The sequence below is a fragment of the Lampetra planeri genome, chromosome 4, assembly GCF_965212315.1.
Source record: "Lampetra planeri chromosome 4, kcLamPlan1.2.h2, whole genome shotgun sequence".
Taxonomy (NCBI): domain Eukaryota; kingdom Metazoa; phylum Chordata; class Hyperoartia; order Petromyzontiformes; family Petromyzontidae; genus Lampetra; species Lampetra planeri.
In genome coordinates this window covers 14741521-14760916 of record NC_136110.1, presented here as the reverse complement: position 1 = coordinate 14760916, position 19396 = coordinate 14741521, and the positions used below count along the sequence as shown (strand labels likewise).

At 48.4% G+C, this 19396-nt stretch overlaps 1 protein-coding gene across 4 annotated transcripts in view; it reads right to left on the bottom strand.

The window, feature by feature from the left end:
- Window positions 1-362: 362 nt before the first annotated feature.
- PLEKHA1 (pleckstrin homology domain containing A1) overlaps window positions 363-19396 on the bottom strand; it is a 42545-nt gene continuing 23511 nt past the window's right edge. For 3 of the 4 annotated variants that reach the window (XM_078593355.1, XM_078593356.1, XM_078593354.1), the window contains exons 6-12: window positions 16837-16980; window positions 16334-16489; window positions 14883-14951; window positions 13939-14003; window positions 12954-13017; window positions 12154-12243; window positions 363-2750 (exon numbers count right to left, since the gene is read on the bottom strand). In XM_078593355.1, coding sequence (XP_078449481.1) covers window positions 2385-2750; window positions 12154-12243; window positions 12954-13017; window positions 13939-14003; window positions 14883-14951; window positions 16334-16489; window positions 16837-16980 — 954 coding nt within the window. In that variant the 3' untranslated portion in view covers window positions 363-2384. Of the gene's footprint in view, window positions 2751-7197; window positions 7239-12153; window positions 12244-12953; window positions 13018-13938; window positions 14004-14882; window positions 14952-16333; window positions 16490-16836; window positions 16981-19396 lie in introns of all 4 variants that reach the window. The other variant, XM_078593357.1, reaches the window with a different exon arrangement.

Here is a 19396-nt window from a genome sequence, read left to right as displayed (position 1 = left end):
CGCTGTGAGTGTCACTGAGTGATTAGTGATAGCGCTGTGTCACTGAGTGATTAGTGATAGCGCTGTGAGTGTCACTGTGTGATTAGTGATAGCGCTGTGAGTGTCACTGTGTGATTAGTGACAGCGCTGTGAGTGTCACCGAGTGATTAGTGACAGCGCTGTGAGTGTCACTGTGTGATTAGTGATAGCGCTGTGTCACTGTGTGATTAGTGACAGCGCTGTGAGTGTCACTGAGTGATTAGCGCTAGCGCGGTTACTACACCCACCCCAGCAGGAGTGAGGAGGGCGGCCACTGGGATTCAGAGAACCTCTGCAACGAGCGGCGAACGTGGCACACAAACAAATCAACAGCACCCGCGTCGTCAAAAGCGGAGTCTTTATTTTAAAATATCAACGTGATTCCTCTGCCGACGTTGATCTTTGGGAATTTGGCTCATTGATCAGTCACCGCAGGGTGGTGGCTTGCAGGTTACCCAGCGATTGCACGTGGCCTGTGTCCGTTTGATCCGTTCCCCACTCAAACCGGCTGCTTTTTGGCTTTACATTGTTCAACATTTTTCATAAAACACTCATTCACCAAGTAAATCAATACTGATACATATACAGATACAGGGTTTAACCAAGTTATCCAAAAAGTTACATTTTTCAATCAAGACAGTGCATTACAAACACGTTATACTGTATACGAAAACGTAAAAAAGTATATACACCACTCTATTATCCTTCAACATAAAAAAATATATATTACCCTATCTTCATTACAGTTCAAGTTTCATTTACTTAGCCACCAGGTGAGAACTCAAGAGACCAGAATGAGTCTCACTTTCACTCTGGATTACTGCGTGTATAATCCCACAGGAGTAATTTGCGGTGTTATGTTTGAATTTGGAAAATTTGGAGGTGAATGCTGGCACACAACGGCCTCCTATTGCGGATGACGTCGGGGATCTTTAACGTCCACTTGTGAGTGAAGCGGACGGCGTGTAGCGTCATCATCACGGTCAATACACCCACAGCAGCATTCATCAGGGCAGCCCAGGGATTCGAACCGCGGTGATAGCGGGGCCGCGTCACCGCCCCAATTACCCCACCGCGCTGTAAGCAGCACAGAGCAGTATTCGTCGGTTAATTGGCACACGCACATACACACAAAGATCCCCCGTAAAGCCTTAACAGACTGTTGAGGCAAGTGCTGTGAGCGAGCACCTCTGAAGGCCGGCACTGTGGCGCACGAGGGGGTGGGTGGCCAGAACCATGCCTGGCCGCCTTTGTCTCCCCAGTGGCAATGTTTACACACCGCCCCAGGTACTCATTTTAGGCTGAGTCGACCTAGGGGAGGCCCAGGACTGGTTTAGATAGTCGTCACTGGTGTTGGCCATGAGCGGGAATCGAACTCGGGTCGCTGGGTTCGTAGCGCAGTGCGTTCACCACTACACTACCGCACACACACACACACACGTGTCGGTGTGCAGGCGGTGATGCACGGCTGCGTCGCTCGCTGCACGGTGAAGTGGTGGATTTGGAAAAACCCAGAGGGAAATTCTGGGCAACTGTGCCACAAAACGCACGTCCTCTCTTCACCCACTCACTATTCAACTCCAGACCAGAAGCTCGAGAATTCCAGCCAGAAACATGAGCAGGAGCAGCAGCAGCAGCACATGACAGGCAGCTGTAACGTGCAAGTGGTGATAAAATAAGGATACAAATTCACAGCCAATATTTTGCCCAAGGAGCACTGAGATTTGCCAATATAAGGAATTGCGTTTGTGCACCACCCCACGCACACAAGGCACCCCCCTGCCCACACGCATGCTTGCCCTCCCCACACGCACGCGTCCGCTCCGAGCCGCACTGGACCCGCCACGGCCTGCACCCAGCAGTGCTCTCCGCACAGGGCATGAGCCGTGGCGGCCATTTGGTGTTCGGAAACCATGACGAACGGTTCCTAAACGACAATTGTGGGAGCTGCAAGAGGTGCGGGCTGCCTTACCACAAGCGTGCCATGCACCGTGCGAACTGCACTCATGGTACGTGTATACGTGCCTTTACCTTAAATAAATTCAATGACTCAGAATGGCACCGTATTAAACAGGCACAATGGCAGTCGCGTGTTTTGTTCACGGGAGATGGGTTCAAGGTACTTCAGCAGCAGATTGCCAGGTCACCGCGAGCAATGGCCACAGTGACACGGCAGAGAAACGCCCCGAATGAGACGCGTCGCCCCGTCTCGGCGCTGCCCGCGGCCCTCGCAGGCCGGGGGGGCACCGCTCGTCCGGGATGCGACGCGCAGTGGTTCTGTGCCCTTTGGAGCTGAATTATAAACCAATGGCAGGTGATTCGTAACCGAGCAGCACTCGAGAGGATCCCTGCGCGAGCACAGGTCCTCACACGGTCGTGCTGGGCAGGGCCTCGTCCTCGCAGCTGTCGGCGATGGCCAGGTGGCGGATTGCGGCTCCGTGTCGCGACGGCCCCGACGCCGACTTCAGCGCCGACTGGTTGTGCTGGCGGGCCAGACGGCTACCTACTTGCCTGCTTCCCTGCCCGCCGAGACGCATGCTCTGTGTCTGCCACTGCCGAGCTTGTGCAAAGGCAGCAGGAGGCTGCCAAACGGCGGACTTGGGTCGCGAGCGGGAGACGGCTGCGGCGGACGTGCGGTCGTGGGGGGGCACGGAATCGGTGGCTCCTCCGTCGTACGCGTCCCTGGCCCCGGAGTTTCCAGTGGAAGGTGCGACGCCTGTCTCTGAAAACTCCTGCGAGGAGGAACAGCACGCAGGTCAGTTTGGGGCCGCGCGCGATCAAGCGACAGCTGTTTAGCAAATGACGTTTAAAACGCGTGGCGAGCGCGGGTCATCTCACGACCCCGTGAAAATGCAATGCCGCGGACGACGTCATCATTGCACTCTCATAGCCCTCCTCCACTCCGCAAGCACAATGGGGCCGGCGGCTATGGGGAAAGGGAGACATCCCGGGTCAAGGGTCGGTAATGTACAGTATGTATGTTGAACTTCTTTTCGCAACATACGCAGCCAACAATGCTAATCGGAGGTGTGGGTAAATACAAAGGGCGTTGAGTTGAGTGGAAAGTGTTTGCCGAGCCACCAGCATGAAGAGGAAAAGGTGAGAATGAAGGCACATCACCAGGCGAGTCTTCTGTTGAGGTGCACCATGGAAAAAAAACCTGTCAGGTGAAAATCTGCAACAAAAATGTCAGCGAACAAGAGAAAGGGCAACGGAAATATGAACACATTTAGACGGCTTCTCTACTTGAGGTACCAATGTCCCCATTCTCTTCACGTGGATGCAAGGAGCAAAAATGCCTTGGGGGAGAGAAGTGAGGGAGCTGTTATCGTCCTGTACCAGCAAACAGCTGCGCCAACTGCCACTTTGTACACTTGAGGGCTGGGTCAGAGTTAGGACAGTTATACAACACCCACCATGAAGACCTTCCACACATGTTGCTCGCCCTGCCAAGGTCCGCTCTGGAATTCACTCTGAGAGAATCATCGCCACTTCTCTGGGTAAATATATTTTAATTGCGATCGTTTACTTAACTCCCCCCTGTTCAAGGCCAGGTTCTGGACTTTCCACTTCTGCGTATGACTGTCTCTTCTCTAGAAATGTAGACTCTGCTTCTGGGCCTTTAGAGATGCAGTTGTATTTAACGCCATATTAATACAACAGCGTCATTGTGCTTGGAGTTCACCCAGGAAAACCTCTCCTGAGTCTTAAGACTCTTTCTTCTTCTGGAGGGTCCTGCCAAGTGTTTGCAGTCAGTGACGTTGCTGCTCTGTGTGATCCCAGTTGAATCACTTGCCGCTAATCTTTCAGAATAGGGATGTTTTGATCAATACCGGTTATATTGTGTAACCGATACGTGTGACGAATCCAGAGGAACCCCATTCAAAACGGGGGGAGAACATACACTTTCCACACAGAAATGCGCCAAGTCGGGAATTGAACCCAGGCAGTTCTTTCTGTGTGGCACAACAGCGTTACCATCCTGTCACCAAAATTAGGGCTCGCGGTTGAATTCGTATTTTAAGCGATCTCTTACAATGCCATCTGAACTCACAGCTTTTCCTCTGCACGCCAGGAACTCCGTGTCAGGGAGCTCAGAGAGTGACAGGCGCCACATCACAGAGCTCTCGAGCAGATTCCCAACACTTTGGTGGGGACACACTACTCAGAACCATGGACATGCCTCTGTATAATTGCGTAGTCATTCAAATGTCACTCTTGTTATTCGTTTAAAAATGTGATCACATTCTACATAAAAACATTCCATCACACTGTCATGTCATCATATCAATTATACTAGAATATTTACATCTTCCACTTAATTTCCAAATTGCTATCTCTGGCTGCAGTATGGTTCCGTAGAGTTTCACAGGGGCTGAACTGTGACTTTTCATTGGCAACATCACAACCTCAAACTGTTTTGCCAACTGATTGTAAATCCACATTTTCAACCAACACCACCATCACCACCGCACTCTCGAGCTTCTTCTCCACACGTAACAGAGCTAAGAGCTGCTGTGACACTGAGATTCTTCAACTGTGGAGGCGATTGTGCACAGGCAGCACCAGGAGCAGCACTGATACGTGAATGACATTGGATAACTGTGACATCACTCCTGTTGTGAAACAAGAGTGTATTACAAACAAGCGAGCCAAATTATACAAATCACCATCGCTGTAACAACAAATACAACCAATTATATCGCACTACGACCCACTTCGAAACATTTCACTTTATTAACATAAAAACGAGTTTAACCTCTACGCTTTGTTTTATGCGGTGATTGGTCACCAGACACCGTCCACTCACCGCTGCCCCACGAGCCGCTGGATTGGCAGCCGGGAGCTGCGTCCTGGCTGCGCACGCACAGGCACTCGGCTCGCTGCCGTGACAGGGCGTCAGCACGCCGAGCCACCCCACTGCAACAACCTTCACCACCTCCACCTCTATCTCTACCACCTCCTCCACCACCACCACCTCCACCACCTCCACGCTTTGCAATTCAACATCATTTTGTGGCGAAATGTTATACATTTCAGTGGTGCGCCACTGCTAAAAGCCTGTTCATGCCAGAAAGTGAATTAGCGTAGTCCGAAAACATCAACACAAATTGCATCCCACAAGGAAGAATATTCTTCTGCCAAAACCCAGGCCGCGACGGCCGTGCGCACGGTGCACCGCATGCAAGCGTTCCCGTACAGTCCACAGCAGGGGACTCCGTGTGTGTGCATGCAGGCGTCAGCAGACAGCAGCGGCGGCTCAACGGTGAACGCAACACGTCTGCAACTCGCTGCAGGTTCCTCGCCCCCACGTGGTAGAACCAACCATTCACAACTGCATTACTGGAACTCCTCTCTATGTAAATGGTACTAATTTGTATTCACTGTTCTGGATGTGTGCAATGTTGTTTCAGATACCTGTATTCCTGCAATTGTACCTCCCCAGCTCTCCCTTGAGAAACAGAGTGAGCTTGAAATGTTTTAAATAAATCGCACCTACCCACTTACTCCTGCAATTCAACTGTATAAACGTTAACTGCCAACTGATAACGAGAAGCTTTGGGAGTCCCTCTCACAAACCCAATGGATCCTGCCCGTGGAGGCACAGCTCCGTCAACATGACAGCAAAAACAATTACATTTTCCCTCGAGAACAGAAATGAAAGTTATTTTTTAGCTGAAGGCGTTCATCAGGAGAGACAAAGGCCAGGTGTGGGGATGTTTGGTAGCTCTTGAGCACAAAGGCACATGGTGTGGACCTGGTCAGCAGGAAGTGCCCCCAACATCTACTTTTTTTTATTTTAAACATTTTTACCAGGCACGGCCCACTGAGCTATTTAGCGACCTGGCTATCATTAACTAGTAGCTCAACCAAGTGGCTTATCATGTGGAAATTTATAGCAGCAAAATACTCTAAATGCATGTTGATTCTAAATGTGGAGGGAAAAACCGGAGGACCCGCAGAAAAATCCACGCGATCACAGGGAGAGAGACGCAGACTCCAAATATACAGGCGTCAGGGTTGGGATCGAACCCATAACTTCTTGTATTCCAGGCGAGGGAGTTAACATCTCGCCACTGTGGCACATCACACTGCACCTCTCTCTACACCGGAGGTCTTCTGCCAACACTCCAAGCACTTAACTGTGCCTTCTCGTGGAGTTCTTGGCTACTGGCGGTTGGCAATTCACTGTAAAAGAGTGACCAATGCTGGCAGCTAATCTCAAGATTTAGTTTTGATGAAACATAGTTTTCCAAATTCCAACTTTAGAAGCATTTCCTATTGAATCGAGGCCATTTGCCTTTTAGGCAGTGGAGAGAAAGGGATTCTTCACATGGCGTGCTCTATGCAGGCTGTATTCACAGTGCCATGCCTACCGAGTCCTTCAATGATGGTTGTGTTGTCCTCTAATTATGGTGCTGTAAATCCACAGTGGTAGCTAGGACGTATGGATATCAGCATCAACGGCCAATGATTCAACATCTTCAAAATGTTTCGATTTAAAGCTTTCGTGACTGCAGGGATTCATCTTCTTGGTTCTTTCGGTAAAGTCACGTAGAAGGGAAGTAATAAAATAATAAAAATAAAACATAATAAAACGTCGTGAGAATTGTTTTATTATGTTTTATTTTTATTATTTTATTACTTCCCTTCTACGTGACTTTACCGAAAGAACCAAGAAGATCTTCAAAATGGTCAACGATTTTATAAAGCCTTCGGCGCCGTGTATGTATACGGCAACACTAGCTAATCCACACCAACACACTCGCTCCTACATAATCCACTACAATGGCACCAACAGGTAATTTGCTCAAGCTATTTGCGAGTATTTGGTCAAAGCAGAGAGCGGCTGATGTCGCTGGTGGTTAGGGAGACCGCCGATGTCACTGCTGCGTAACTCGGCTTCCTCGGCGCACTGCGGTTGCCCAATCTGCCCGGCAGGAAGCACCTGGGCACGCATCATTGTGGGAACATGCGCTCAACACGGGGGGAGAGGGACCACGCCATGCGTCGGTGGCACCGGTGAATGGGGTTAAGAGCTGACGACACCGTTTCAAATTACGGAGTCATTCCACGCCTCCGGAAGGTGTAAAGTGATGAGATTAGAAGTCAGTTGGTTAGTCAAGCTGTTAGCTCAATGAGAGTTGACAAGAGGGGGGGGGGGGGTCGAAGAGGTACCTGGGTAAACAAGACTTAGACAGCCGTCTGGCCTCTCTCATCTGAAAGATACGTCAAAAATCGCAATAGAGAAAATCAACAAGAGGACACCGCGACGTATAGGAGACACGTTGGAAAGCACACGACATGTAAGGAGACGAACAAGACAACGTAAACAAGGTGACAGTGCAGACCGGCTTGCAACGTTTCTCCCACAACTCTTTGGTTATTTGAGTCTGGAGGAGTTACACCGAACCACGATTTAGAATAAGTCTTGGTGCGGTTTAGGCAATTAATCGTGCTACATAGCTGTAACAGACCGTAAGTAAATGTATTTAATTTGAAACTGAAGCAATTTCCTTCATGCATTTGTAATAATCCACCACGCCCCCTATTCTCACCACACGATACCCTTCCACCACCATGAGCTCGGTACTACAGCAACGCACTGCAATAGCTGGAATCCTTCACTGCAGAGTGAAGTCATCAGGGCACTTGTGCCAGGCTTGGTGCACAGCAAGGCTATATGAAGTGGTCAGGTAGCTTTGGTGGATGGTCAACAATGTCTAGTATTTGGGCCAAATACAACCCAGACTTGTATCAAATACCTTGTTGCATTGCGGCTGACCCCTGCTGCGTTCACTGGTTCTGCTCTCTCGAGCATTGCAAAATAGCCGCCGCTATAGCGTCCCGTCACTACCGCGTGGATTAGGGGACCCGAGCTCGCACCGTCGTGGGATTGTGGCTCCCATCACTGAATGAAAATGCTGTACCTTTCAAAAATCTTCAATCTCCGAATGAACCACTACACATTCCAACCTTGACAGGCCACACCACGGAGTGCAGACTGGCCAGCCAACACCACACACGTTCACACAAGTTGGCCCATGTCTCACGAGCAGCAACTGTAGCACGACTGATTTCACAAGGAGCCAGACTTGTGTGAAGGGACGGTGCCAGACAGCGTCCACAAAGACATACAGAGGGCACAGACTCCCTGGGAAGTTCACCAATAGGAATGTAAACCAAAGAAAACTCCCAACTTAAGAGTTTCAAAATTCTGGGCTAATAACAAATGTTTATTATTTATTGTTGTTATTATAAATATAACGCTTGTTTACCCAGGAAAGCCTGAGTCTCTGCATTATTTTTCAGGAGGATTCTACCACGTTTTTGCAGTCTCGGGTGATGATTGCAATGGATATTCCATTTTAGTACATGAACTGTAATGTTTAAAATGTGGACCATGATGCTGGCACACAATGGCCTACTCTTATGAATGACATCACGTGATCTGTAACGTCCACTGTGAAGACGGCGCATAGTATTTGCACGACTAATAGACAAAACACAGCAGCACCGATAACCAGAATCAGATAGATTTACATTTCACTGTCCAACGCCAATTCTCACGGTTACAGCACCAAAACAAGAGTCTTGATTGTGTCAACTCTTTAACGTAACGATGAGACGTGAGAATTAAGTCATAGATGCTGGTGAGGAAGTTAAGGTTAGTCACTGTATTTTAAAGTCTTATCCTAAACTACGCTGGGAAAAAAACCTACATTGTGGATTTGGAAAAAAATTAAGTGAATGCAAACACAGTAGTCCTTGCAAAAAAACAACCCAGACAAAAAGTCAGTCTCTCCACGCACAAATTACTGAGTTTGTACATCAGCCAATGAATGGACGACTTCTGCAGCAATGATTCCCAGGAACATCTGTTTCAACTCCTAAACCCTCTGGACACGTTTCCACTTTCAGCACAGTCTCAACAGCATTGTCGGGTCTGTAATCGACAGCTCTTTGGTTTGCGGACATTACAGACGAGAGCCACCCCCCTCCACGTGGGCCTGCTCAATGCAAAACATGAACAATGAGTGATACACCTCCTCGTGGTGGAGGAACCGTGATTGGCACTGCCACTGCGCATGCTGGCGGGGGGGCCAGGAAGCGAGGCGGTGAGAAGAGGGGCGAGCAGCAGCAGCAGCACGAGAGCGCGCAGGAGATGGGCCGCCACTACCACCGCTGGGGCCATTGAGGGACGCGGCGGTGGAAAGGGTAAAAAGAGGCTCGTAGCGACATCAAATGACAACTCCCTCAATGCACGTGCTACAAGCTGTACAAGCCAGCACGCAGCGCCGTGAAGATGTCTACGCTCACGAATGATGGAAGTGTGGACCGGTTATTTGTCTATCGCGCAAACTTCATAAAAGCCTCAGATTGTGAAACGCACACACTTCAGGTTCAGCTGCGCCGGGAGATGAGCAGCTGCGGTTTGTGCTTGAGTCAGCTTCCCTTCAACTCAAACCCCCTCGGAATCACAACAGATCCTCTCACGTGTCTTTCCTGTCTTGCCTGTTTGTAGAAGACTCCCACTTTTTGGTAATTTGGGGAAAAAGCTGCCATCGCTACTCATCGTAATAGTATAAAAGGAAATATGAACACGTATTTTCGAGTAAACTATTCTTTTTTGAGGAAGCCAGTAAAAAAGCAAATTGGGCGATCATGAACCAAAAAAAGCGTGGTTGAAGATGGTGACAGATTGAGTCGCAAAGTTTAAGATTCTAGCTTCTGGTATGAGCTGCCAGATGGGTTCCAACTCAAGCGGAGTAAATGGGGAATTGAGGTCCTGAGCCAATGGTGAAAATTCCACATTCTCATGGCAGGGGCCAGATTATCCAAAACACAATGACTATTCATACTCTTTGGTTCTTTCAGTAAAGTCACGTAGTTAGAAATGAAATAAAACAAATCACGACGTTTCGATTGCAACACAAGCAATCATCAGGTGGGAAAACCACAGCAAAAAAAAATTGCTGAAGTGGGAGAGAGAGCTGCCGTGGCAGGAGGTTATATAGGCAAGAGGGGCAAGAGGGGGGAGAGAGGGGGGGGGTAGGGGGGCGCCATGAGTGCTAGGGGGAGAGAGGACGTGGGGCTGGGGGGGGAAGTGGGCGGGGCTAAAAGTGGGAGGCCGAGAGAGCTGGGGATGCGGGGGGGGGGAATTAACTTGGAAAAAATTAACCCGTAAAAACAAAGTTTTTCACTATAAATCCTTTATATGCGTGTTCAATGGGCCACAACCCAGCCCACATTGGTCTTTGAAATGAGCGGCTAGAGTCCTCTCGTCCTCTGGCTTGAGATGGCTGTCACCTATGGGTCAGATGATTGCCTGCCACCATTAAGCAATTGGTAATTAAATATAATTTTTTTTTTCCTAAAAAGTGTAACATTTTTGAAAAAAAATTTCACGAAAAGAAATTGTCACGCACAACGAGTCTGTGTGCAAAATGTCAGCTCCATTGGATCACGGAAAGTGGGTTAAAAAACGACCGAAAGATTTGCACGGTCGTAAGCGCGCAAGCAAGCAAGCGAACTTAATAAAACGGATTTAAAAAATAGACAAGTACCCAGCAGATTTGATAGACACGACCATAAAGCAGTTAAGGTTAGACCTGGTTAATAACATCCTTCCAATGATTGCTCAATTTGTATCCATCTTCTCGGTTGAAGTCATGTCTATGTTTATATATCCGGATGGCTTCATGAACAAACCTTTGATAGTAGGCCGAAGGTTTGCAGAGTAACTTGGTCTCGGAACAATATCATGCGAGCCCACAGCGTTATAACAATGGTCAACTACGGCAGAGGAATTGGTTCTGCCATGTTTCAGATCTGCCTTGTGTTCGCGGACACTGTCCGAGACATGTCTCTCTCCCACTTCAGCTATTTTTTTCTTGCTGTGGTTTTCCCACCTGATAATGATTGCTTCTGTTGCAATAGAAACGTCGTGATTTGTTTTATTTTATTTCTAACTATGGGACTTTACCGAAAGAACCAAAGCGTATGGATTCTTGCAGTCACGAAAGCTTCAAATCAACAATGACTATTAACTTAACATAAAATAAAATAGAATTCACTTTATTGATGAGGGTTCGTGAGCTCAGTCAATCCCCAACCAGAAACTGAACTTGCACCCTTCCTGTGTTGAGTTTGTATTCTCTCCCTCTGTTCTGCGTGGGTTTCCTCCATGTTCTCCAGTTTCCTCCCATAGTGAAACACATCCAGTGTGACTGGTTTGGGCCAAACATCCCATTACTGAAGATTTACCTTAAAATATCTCAAATGGATCACACACAGCAGCAATATCGCCTGCGACTGTGAACACTTGGCAGGACACTCTTGGAAAAAAGTATTGAGACTCATCAAAACTTTCCTGAGTAAAAAAGTGCAAGAACCATAATAATAAGATTCATAATAAACGTTTTTGGGTTACATTGCATTATTTATAAATGTGTCGTAACCCTCCACCACCCGACACAGCCAATCAGTAAAAAATGTGTCACGTTGACAAAAGACAAATAGTTCACTACCGATGATGTTGGATGTAATTACCAGCAAAATGTCGTACTTAAAAATTATAAATGTTGTGGATTTACTCTTCAACACACCGGCGGACTAAAGTTTTTGGATGACCACAGTCGCACAATGGAGAGTTTAAAATGTTCCATTTGTGCATCAGGTATCTGCATCTGCCATGGTTTGAGCGGATGCAGTTTAGGGTGGACCATGATCTTCGTGGAAGATCAAACCCAGAGATCTTCTGCGTTGGGTCTGTGCTTATGGGGTTACTTCACAAAGTTGCGGCGAGGAGATACGTAGGTGGGAAAGTGAGCAATGTGGACACGGCAAACATCGGTGACGAATATCTGAACCTGTCCTGGGCTTCCCCTAGGTCGACTCAGCCTTAAACGAGTCCGAGTGTGGTGTGTAAACATCGCCGCCGGGGAGACAAAGGCGGTCGGGCGTGGTGCTGGCCACCCACCCCCTCATAAGCAATGCCGGCCTTTATAGGTTGCTACTCGCTAACAGCACTTGCCCCAACAGTCAGGAAAGGCTATATGTGGGATATTTATCTTTGTGATGTGGGCAAGGAAGCCCAGAGAGCCGCGATCACTGAGAGCTGAGCGTGCGTACCATGGCTGCAGCTCGTGCTGGGCCCCGCTGAGCCACGATGGCTCCTGAGATGGCCTTGATCCAGTTGTGCATCTCTTCCGGACTCTCTGTCTGATCACAACACAAACCAAGCACAGGCATCAAACCGTTGAGTCGTTTTTGTCCATGTATTCATACCAGGAGAAAGACTACATCCTATACTTGTACGCACAACATCGAGAAGACACATCAGTCAAGTTTTGATTTTTAAAATACTTTTAACGGGTTACGTAACAATTTTTTTACGCGAACCAATTTTGACATGACTGTGAAGAGGAAGTTGCCCCTCCACTTAGCACGGTTGGCTACGTACAGTGCAAAAGAAGTTCAACATACATACATATGGTTCAGAATCAAAATCTGAATATTTATACTGGAGGATGTCAAGTAGGGGCGGGTCAGAACTTTACAACATCTTACATGATCTAAAAGCTGTGTAAATCTCAGAATCCCTTGGTCACGGTGTCACAAGTGCACGGCTCTGTGGGACCGGCAAGTAACGTTTTAGAAGGGGGCATAAAACTACAATGCGGCCTCACCCACAAACAAATACGGCTCGCCACAATGGCTACGCCAACCTACTATCGAAAGTCAAAGACGCATTCTCGAATCGGACCGTCGCCGCACGTCACAGTAACCGTGGGGTGGCGAGGGGGCGACTCGCTGCCTTCCCCTGGCTCGTTCGCGGCCCTCGCCACAGCTCCGTGGCCGCGGCCTGAGCGGGCGGCAATGAAGGGAGACCCAGGGGCACCGCGGCCGTGGCAGTGACGACGACGACTCACTTGGATGTAGAAAATCCTGTTGCTTGTGACGATTTCAAACAAGTTGTCTCTCCTGAGTATTTCCCTGCACCCGGGAAAACACATCATTTGGTTAGTGGTATTACTGGTATTAGTGGTATTTATAGCATTAAAGGCCAGTTATATTTAGAAAAGTTACATTTGTGTATGTAAACCTGATTTATTGTGTTTTTGATGTTTAGGTTATGCCACTTTGCACTGCTCAGCTTCCCTGCGATACCCGTTCCTAAGCCAGGTCTCCTCCTGTACCTCAGCGAGGTCTCATCGCGTCACATTTACACGACTTCATTACTTCAGAGAGTTGGGGTCGCTGTGGCACTTTGACTTTCTTGGACATTAATTGAAAGTAAAACTTAAATTAATTCACCAGAGTACAGGCCGAGTAAACCGATGTTAGAGGGGAGTGCAATGATTACAGGGAGAACAGTGAAGCAAACTGAGGGGCGGGGGGCACATTACATTAGGGGGAGGCAAAGACAAAGATCCCCCATGTAGCCCACACAGGCTGTTAGGGCAAGTGCTATTAGCGAGCACCTATGAAGGCAAGCATGGCACACGAGGAGATGGGTAGCCAGCACCATGCCCACCTTTGTCTCCTTAGTGGTGATGTTTACACATTGAACCAGGTACTAATTTGAGGCCGAGTCGACTTAAGAGAGGCCCAGGACTAGTTCGGATAATTGTCACTGGTGTTATTTGGGAGTGGGAATCGAACTCATGTCGTCGGGTCCGTAGCAAAGTGCGTTAACCGTGACACTACTGCTGCCCCCCCACACACACACGTAAACACAGATACATTACATACACGCACAAGTTAACACAGACACACATCACATCTACACACAAGTAAACAGACACACACACAAACACACAAGTAAACACAGACACATATCACTACACACACAAGTAAACAGACACACAAATAAACACAGACACACACACATAAAAACAAACACACACACCTTACCCATGGCTGTTCTCTTTTGCCTTGATTATGTCCTTTATTAGAATGGTGCGCAGAGGGTCTCTCTCCTGTGATTAAGCAGAGGGGAACCCGTAGACTTGTTTCAACAGAACCTATGTCAAATATAACATTTGTTCTTGAAAAATGTTACTTTAACATTCGACCACCTCCAAACAAAGCTGCAACCTGTATCCTTCTGGTGAATTAGTGGCTAATTGAAGTCGTCATCATTAAAGAGCTGTCAGATTCTTGCTGATAAGGAGCTGCTGCTGTTAGCCAGATGGCTACGAATGTGAGCGAGAGCAGCGTGGTCTCGAGGCAATGTGTGGGCTGTGCCAGCAAGTCGGCCACTCTGCCACATCCACACGCTTGTGTCAAAATGCAAACTGGCAGCCAAGAACCAGCAGGAAGTTTTAGCTTGCGAGAGATGGCAGGGGATAGAAGGGCAGTGCGCACACACCCCGCGTGTGCAGCGCGCGTCGCTACGACGCGGCCACCGCCAAGCAGCCCGGCGGCACGGCACTCCGCACACTCACTGCCGCCGTGAAGCCCGCCGGGCGAGCATACGGAGCCACAAGGGGACTCGCGAGGCGCCCAAGCACTCGTCGGGATGGGAGCAAGGCGGTGACCTCGAAGTCCGCTCCTCGTCAGCCATCCTGGACTCTGGACTCTAGCCAATGGAGTGAGCGTCGTACACGGATACCAACGACCGCCAATACGGCGAGGCGTCCTCAGCCGCCGCAGATGGCACCGCCACGGTAGAGACAGCCCCGCGTCACCGCCGTGACGCGGCCAGCAGAGGGCACTGCCCAGCCTTTGAGAAAGTTAATTGCAATGAGATTCGCCCTCGAAAGGGCTTAATTCTCCTGTAAATTAATTACATCTTTCCTCACAATTAAACTCGGTTCACTTTGCAACTTTCATTTATGGAGCATATGAATACTTACAAATTCAGACTTGTAGTAACTAATGGTGCATTCATTCAGTACAAAGAAGCGCCTTTTCCAGGTTTTCATCTGTAAAATATAAAAAAACGACTTCAAAACTCGTAACACAAATGTATATTTCTAAATGCTGAAAAATAAGGTACAGACAATATAATGACTCAGTGGGGAGTGTATTTCAAAGCTCCATAGCAATGAGAGATAGGCTCAGGATAGGTATGTATGTTGAACTTCTTTGTCACCCTACGTAGCCAAAACGTGCTCAGGCTGTATTTGGAGGGAGTCTCCAGTACGACCGACTAGAGAATGGAGCTCCAGATATCGTCAGCTTCCTTGTGGCTTTCCACAGGGTTCTGAGTCGGTGCGTGCGCGCGTCAGCAGTGCCAGTGAGCGCGCAGACTGCGTTGCTTTGTGAAATGAGGCCTCGATGCCGCGGCTACACCGGAGGGTTTTCCCACTCTTCATGCAGAGGACTGAGCAGGGTTGGAGCATACAATAATAATGTTACTCTTTGGTTCTTTCGGTAAAGGCACGTAGAAAGAAAATAAATTAAATAATAGAATACGACATTTCAATTGCAACACAAGCAGTCATCATCAGGTAGAACTACATTTGAGAGAGAGACAAAACAAAGACACGGAGACACCAGACAGACACATAATCAGATTGAGACAACACAGAGACACACAGAGAGAGACACACAACATAGACACACAGAGACCCAATGCCTCTGTGTTGTGGCCTTAAATAGAGAGAGACGGAGGGGGTGGGGCAGAGAGAGAGGTGGGTCTGCTGGAGCAGAGAAATTAGCATGTCAATGAGAGAGTTGTGTGGAAATCCACCCCGCGGCGGCAGGGGGAGAGAAAGAGCGAATGGACCTATGAGAGCCTGGTAAATTTTTCTGACGATTGCTTGTGTTGCAATCGAAACGTCGTATTCTATTATTTAATTTATTTTCTATCTACGTGACTTTACCGAAAGAACCAGAGAGTAAATACTGCAGCCACGAAAGCTTCAAATCAAATAATAATGTTATTCACATAAATTGCATCTCAAAACGTTGAACATTGCAAGCCACAATAACATCAGAAACACAGCACAGAGACACAACAGACCTCGGATTGCCACCCGCACCTCCGATTAGCAAGGTTGGCTACGTAAGGTGCAAAATAAGTCCAACGTACATACAACACAAACGCAACCAAGACTACGGAGGTGAACACAACATTAGGTGTGGTGACACGAAACATCCTTTAGCTCCTGACACCAGCCAAAGTCCAGAGAATAGTAATGACAATAACAGTTTCATCTTGAACAATGTTGATAAGATAATGGGTAAAAAGAGTTGTACTACACACGTGAATTATGCGTTAATAATGTCCAATATTTGGTGGAACAGGGCAGCACTAGCAGCAGTGGTAGCAGCATCAACACGCTGAGCCTGCGGTACGCACCATGCCCCCCTGCTTGACGCAGTAGCCCGTCTTCAGTGCAAACGGCTGAGTTGTCGACTCGCGGTGGACGGCGCGAGGGGACTGGCTCTGGGTGCGGCGCAGGGATCCGGGTTTCTCCTGCTCCACACTGATGGAGTGTCCACCTGCATCCACCACCTTAACACCACGTCCACCACCTCAACACTGCGTCCACCACCTCAACACCGCGTCCACCACTAAAACACCACATCCACCACCTCAAAACTGCGTCCACCACCTCAACACCGCGTTCACCACCTCATTCACGTACACCACCTCAACACCGCGTCCACCAACTCAACACCACATCCACCACCTACACTCACACTTTCGCTCACTCTCTCACACTCTCGCTCACTCTCTCACATTCACTCTCACATTCACACTCTCGCTCACTCTCTCACACTCACACTCTCGCTCACTCTCTCACACTCACACTCTCGCTCACTCTCTCACACGAGCTCACTCACACTCCTCGCACCCACCGGCTGCGAGACGGGCAGCTGCAGCACGACACCGCCGATCACCTCGGTACGGTAGGGCCCGGCGTGAGCGGCACACAGCAGCGCCACCTCCATGGCCACGGAGCTGTTCCCGCACGCCGAGGACGGGGTGCACGGCCTGGGCACCTGGGGGAGACACGACGACGATGCCAGTATGAGAGGGCATCCTCCGCATACCACCACGACGACGACAACACCGCCGCCGGCTTCATTAGCAGGGCTTCGACAACCAGCGCCCTTCGTGCTCACTAGTGACAAAGCCTGCTGTTTGAACGTCATGATCAACAACGTGCATACTCGTCCCCGTAGAACACAGTTTGTATTCGTGATGATCTCCAGCAGGGCTCGCCAACCTGCGGCTCTTTCAGGAACTGCTTTGTGACATTGTTTATTAAGGAGGACCACCATCTCGTATTCACTGCATGCATTGCGGCTCTTGAAATTTAGATTTTTTTCCGAATTTGAAATAAATGGCTCTTCTTGTTATTTTGGCGTAGTAAAAAAAACATGTTTCAAAGATGCTATTCATGATTGGCAAGAGTGTAAAACTAGATGTTTCTTCAGTTATTGAGCCAACATAACATATACGCCAGTCCTGTGACGTCCAAAATGTTGAGCCACATTCACGTTTGCAAACCTCACCCAGGTATAGTTGATGTAAACAAGCCAAAGACACAACAGAGAAACATGTACGCACAGTGCAAAAGAAGTTCAACATACATACATACATTCATGACACTCAGAAACACCTTAGTCGTGTGTGGATATTATTATTGTTGTTTATGCTTGTCTACCTGGGAAAGTCTTGCAGTGTTCCACCAGGCTTCCGAAGTAGGGGATGATGTTGCTGTATAATCCCAATTGAATAAGCTGTTGGTAATTTTATAGCTTTAGAATGTTTGGCCAATGCTGGTTAGATTGTGTGTTTTTTAAGCTATGGGAGGAAATCGGAGAACCCAGAGGGAACTCACGCTGAACAGCGCAACATACTTCACACAACAACCACGAGACGCTACTAAGTGGTGGTAAAGTCACTTCACTGTGTGCCAGGCATGGTGTACCTTGAGGCCAGGTGAAGTGTCAAAGGCTCGCTGGCAGGTCACAGAAGAGACTCAGGTGTTATGGGTTGATGTCGGCCAGATCTACCACCTGTGCTCCCCAATGTGCCAACTTGCAGCATTTTAGCTGCCCGGTGCTCCACTCATTGCTGAGCGTCACTCCTCTACCCTCTGTTTTTGTTGGAGGGCGGCTGCATCCAACTGCCCAGTAGCATCCTTCACGAGCCTCCTCCACAGACGACGATCTTGACACCGCTGGTATCCAGTCATCAATAAGTCAACTCAGCTCCACATACTTCTGTACTACATCAACCCATCTCTTCTCCAGCCCATGCCGCACCCATTTTGCTCCATCTATCTGGCCAAACAGATGCTGCTTGGGCATGCAGTGGGTGAGCATGCAGGATACATGACCCGACCAAGATAGCCTCGCCTGCCAGAGGAGCTCACTGATGGGTCTGTGTTCAGATGTTTCAAACATCTGTGAGCTGCTCATAATCCAGTCTTGCCAGGAGGCAAGCCAGCCTGAATGTTTCAAACTGACAGATGTTCATTTAAAGGGCTCCACATTTCTCAAGCAGAAAGGGAGCACAGGGCATAACTGTGGCTGAGAAGACCTGGAACTTTGTATGGCGTAATAGGTCAGGTATCTTCCAAGCAAAATTGTGAAGTTGATCAAAAATATAATGCCGCCTGACTGATTTGGAGTGAGACCTCCTCTACCAAAACAAAGCTGGTCATAAGCACACTGCCCAGGTAGACATTTCTCCACTCTCTGCACAACTGCTCTATCACTCATGACGAGTGGATGTGGTGGAGTATTTGATGATGTAAAAATACCCATGCAGGTGCTTTGTTTTGGTGGGGCTAATGGTAAGAGCCCATATCTTTGTAGCATGCTCCAGGTTTAGCAGTAGCATCTCCAACTCCTCAGAATTAGCAGTAATTACCAGATCACCGGTATACATAACATGGAGGCCATCCCTTGACTGCACAAGAGCATCGATCAGCCTCCCATGGTATCTGTAAAAACATTGAAACTCCTCCAGAACAGCCATGGAAAGCATCTAGAATTTTTGGGTATGAAAAAAATATGTTAAATAGTGTAGGGGCCAGAGAACATCCTTGTTGCACCCGAAAAATGAACAGGAAATATCTCTGACTCTGGGCAATGTAACTTTACTCATGGCTTGCCCATCAACATGAACGTCCTTAATAATTGTGAACAGTGGGTCTGGGAATCTCAAAGCATGAAGTATAACCCAGAGCCCTGGTCTATTGATGGTATCATAGGCCTTGACCAGGAAGAAAAGGCAGAGATGTAGGTCCTGTTGATATTTCCTACACCTCTGCTACTAGCAAACAGACCAAGAATATGGCATCCATGCAGGACTGCCCCTGGCCTGAAACCACATTGGGGCTCCACAAGCCTCTCCTCAGCGTGCCTGGCAAGTTAATGTTGAATAATCCTTGCCAGGACATTT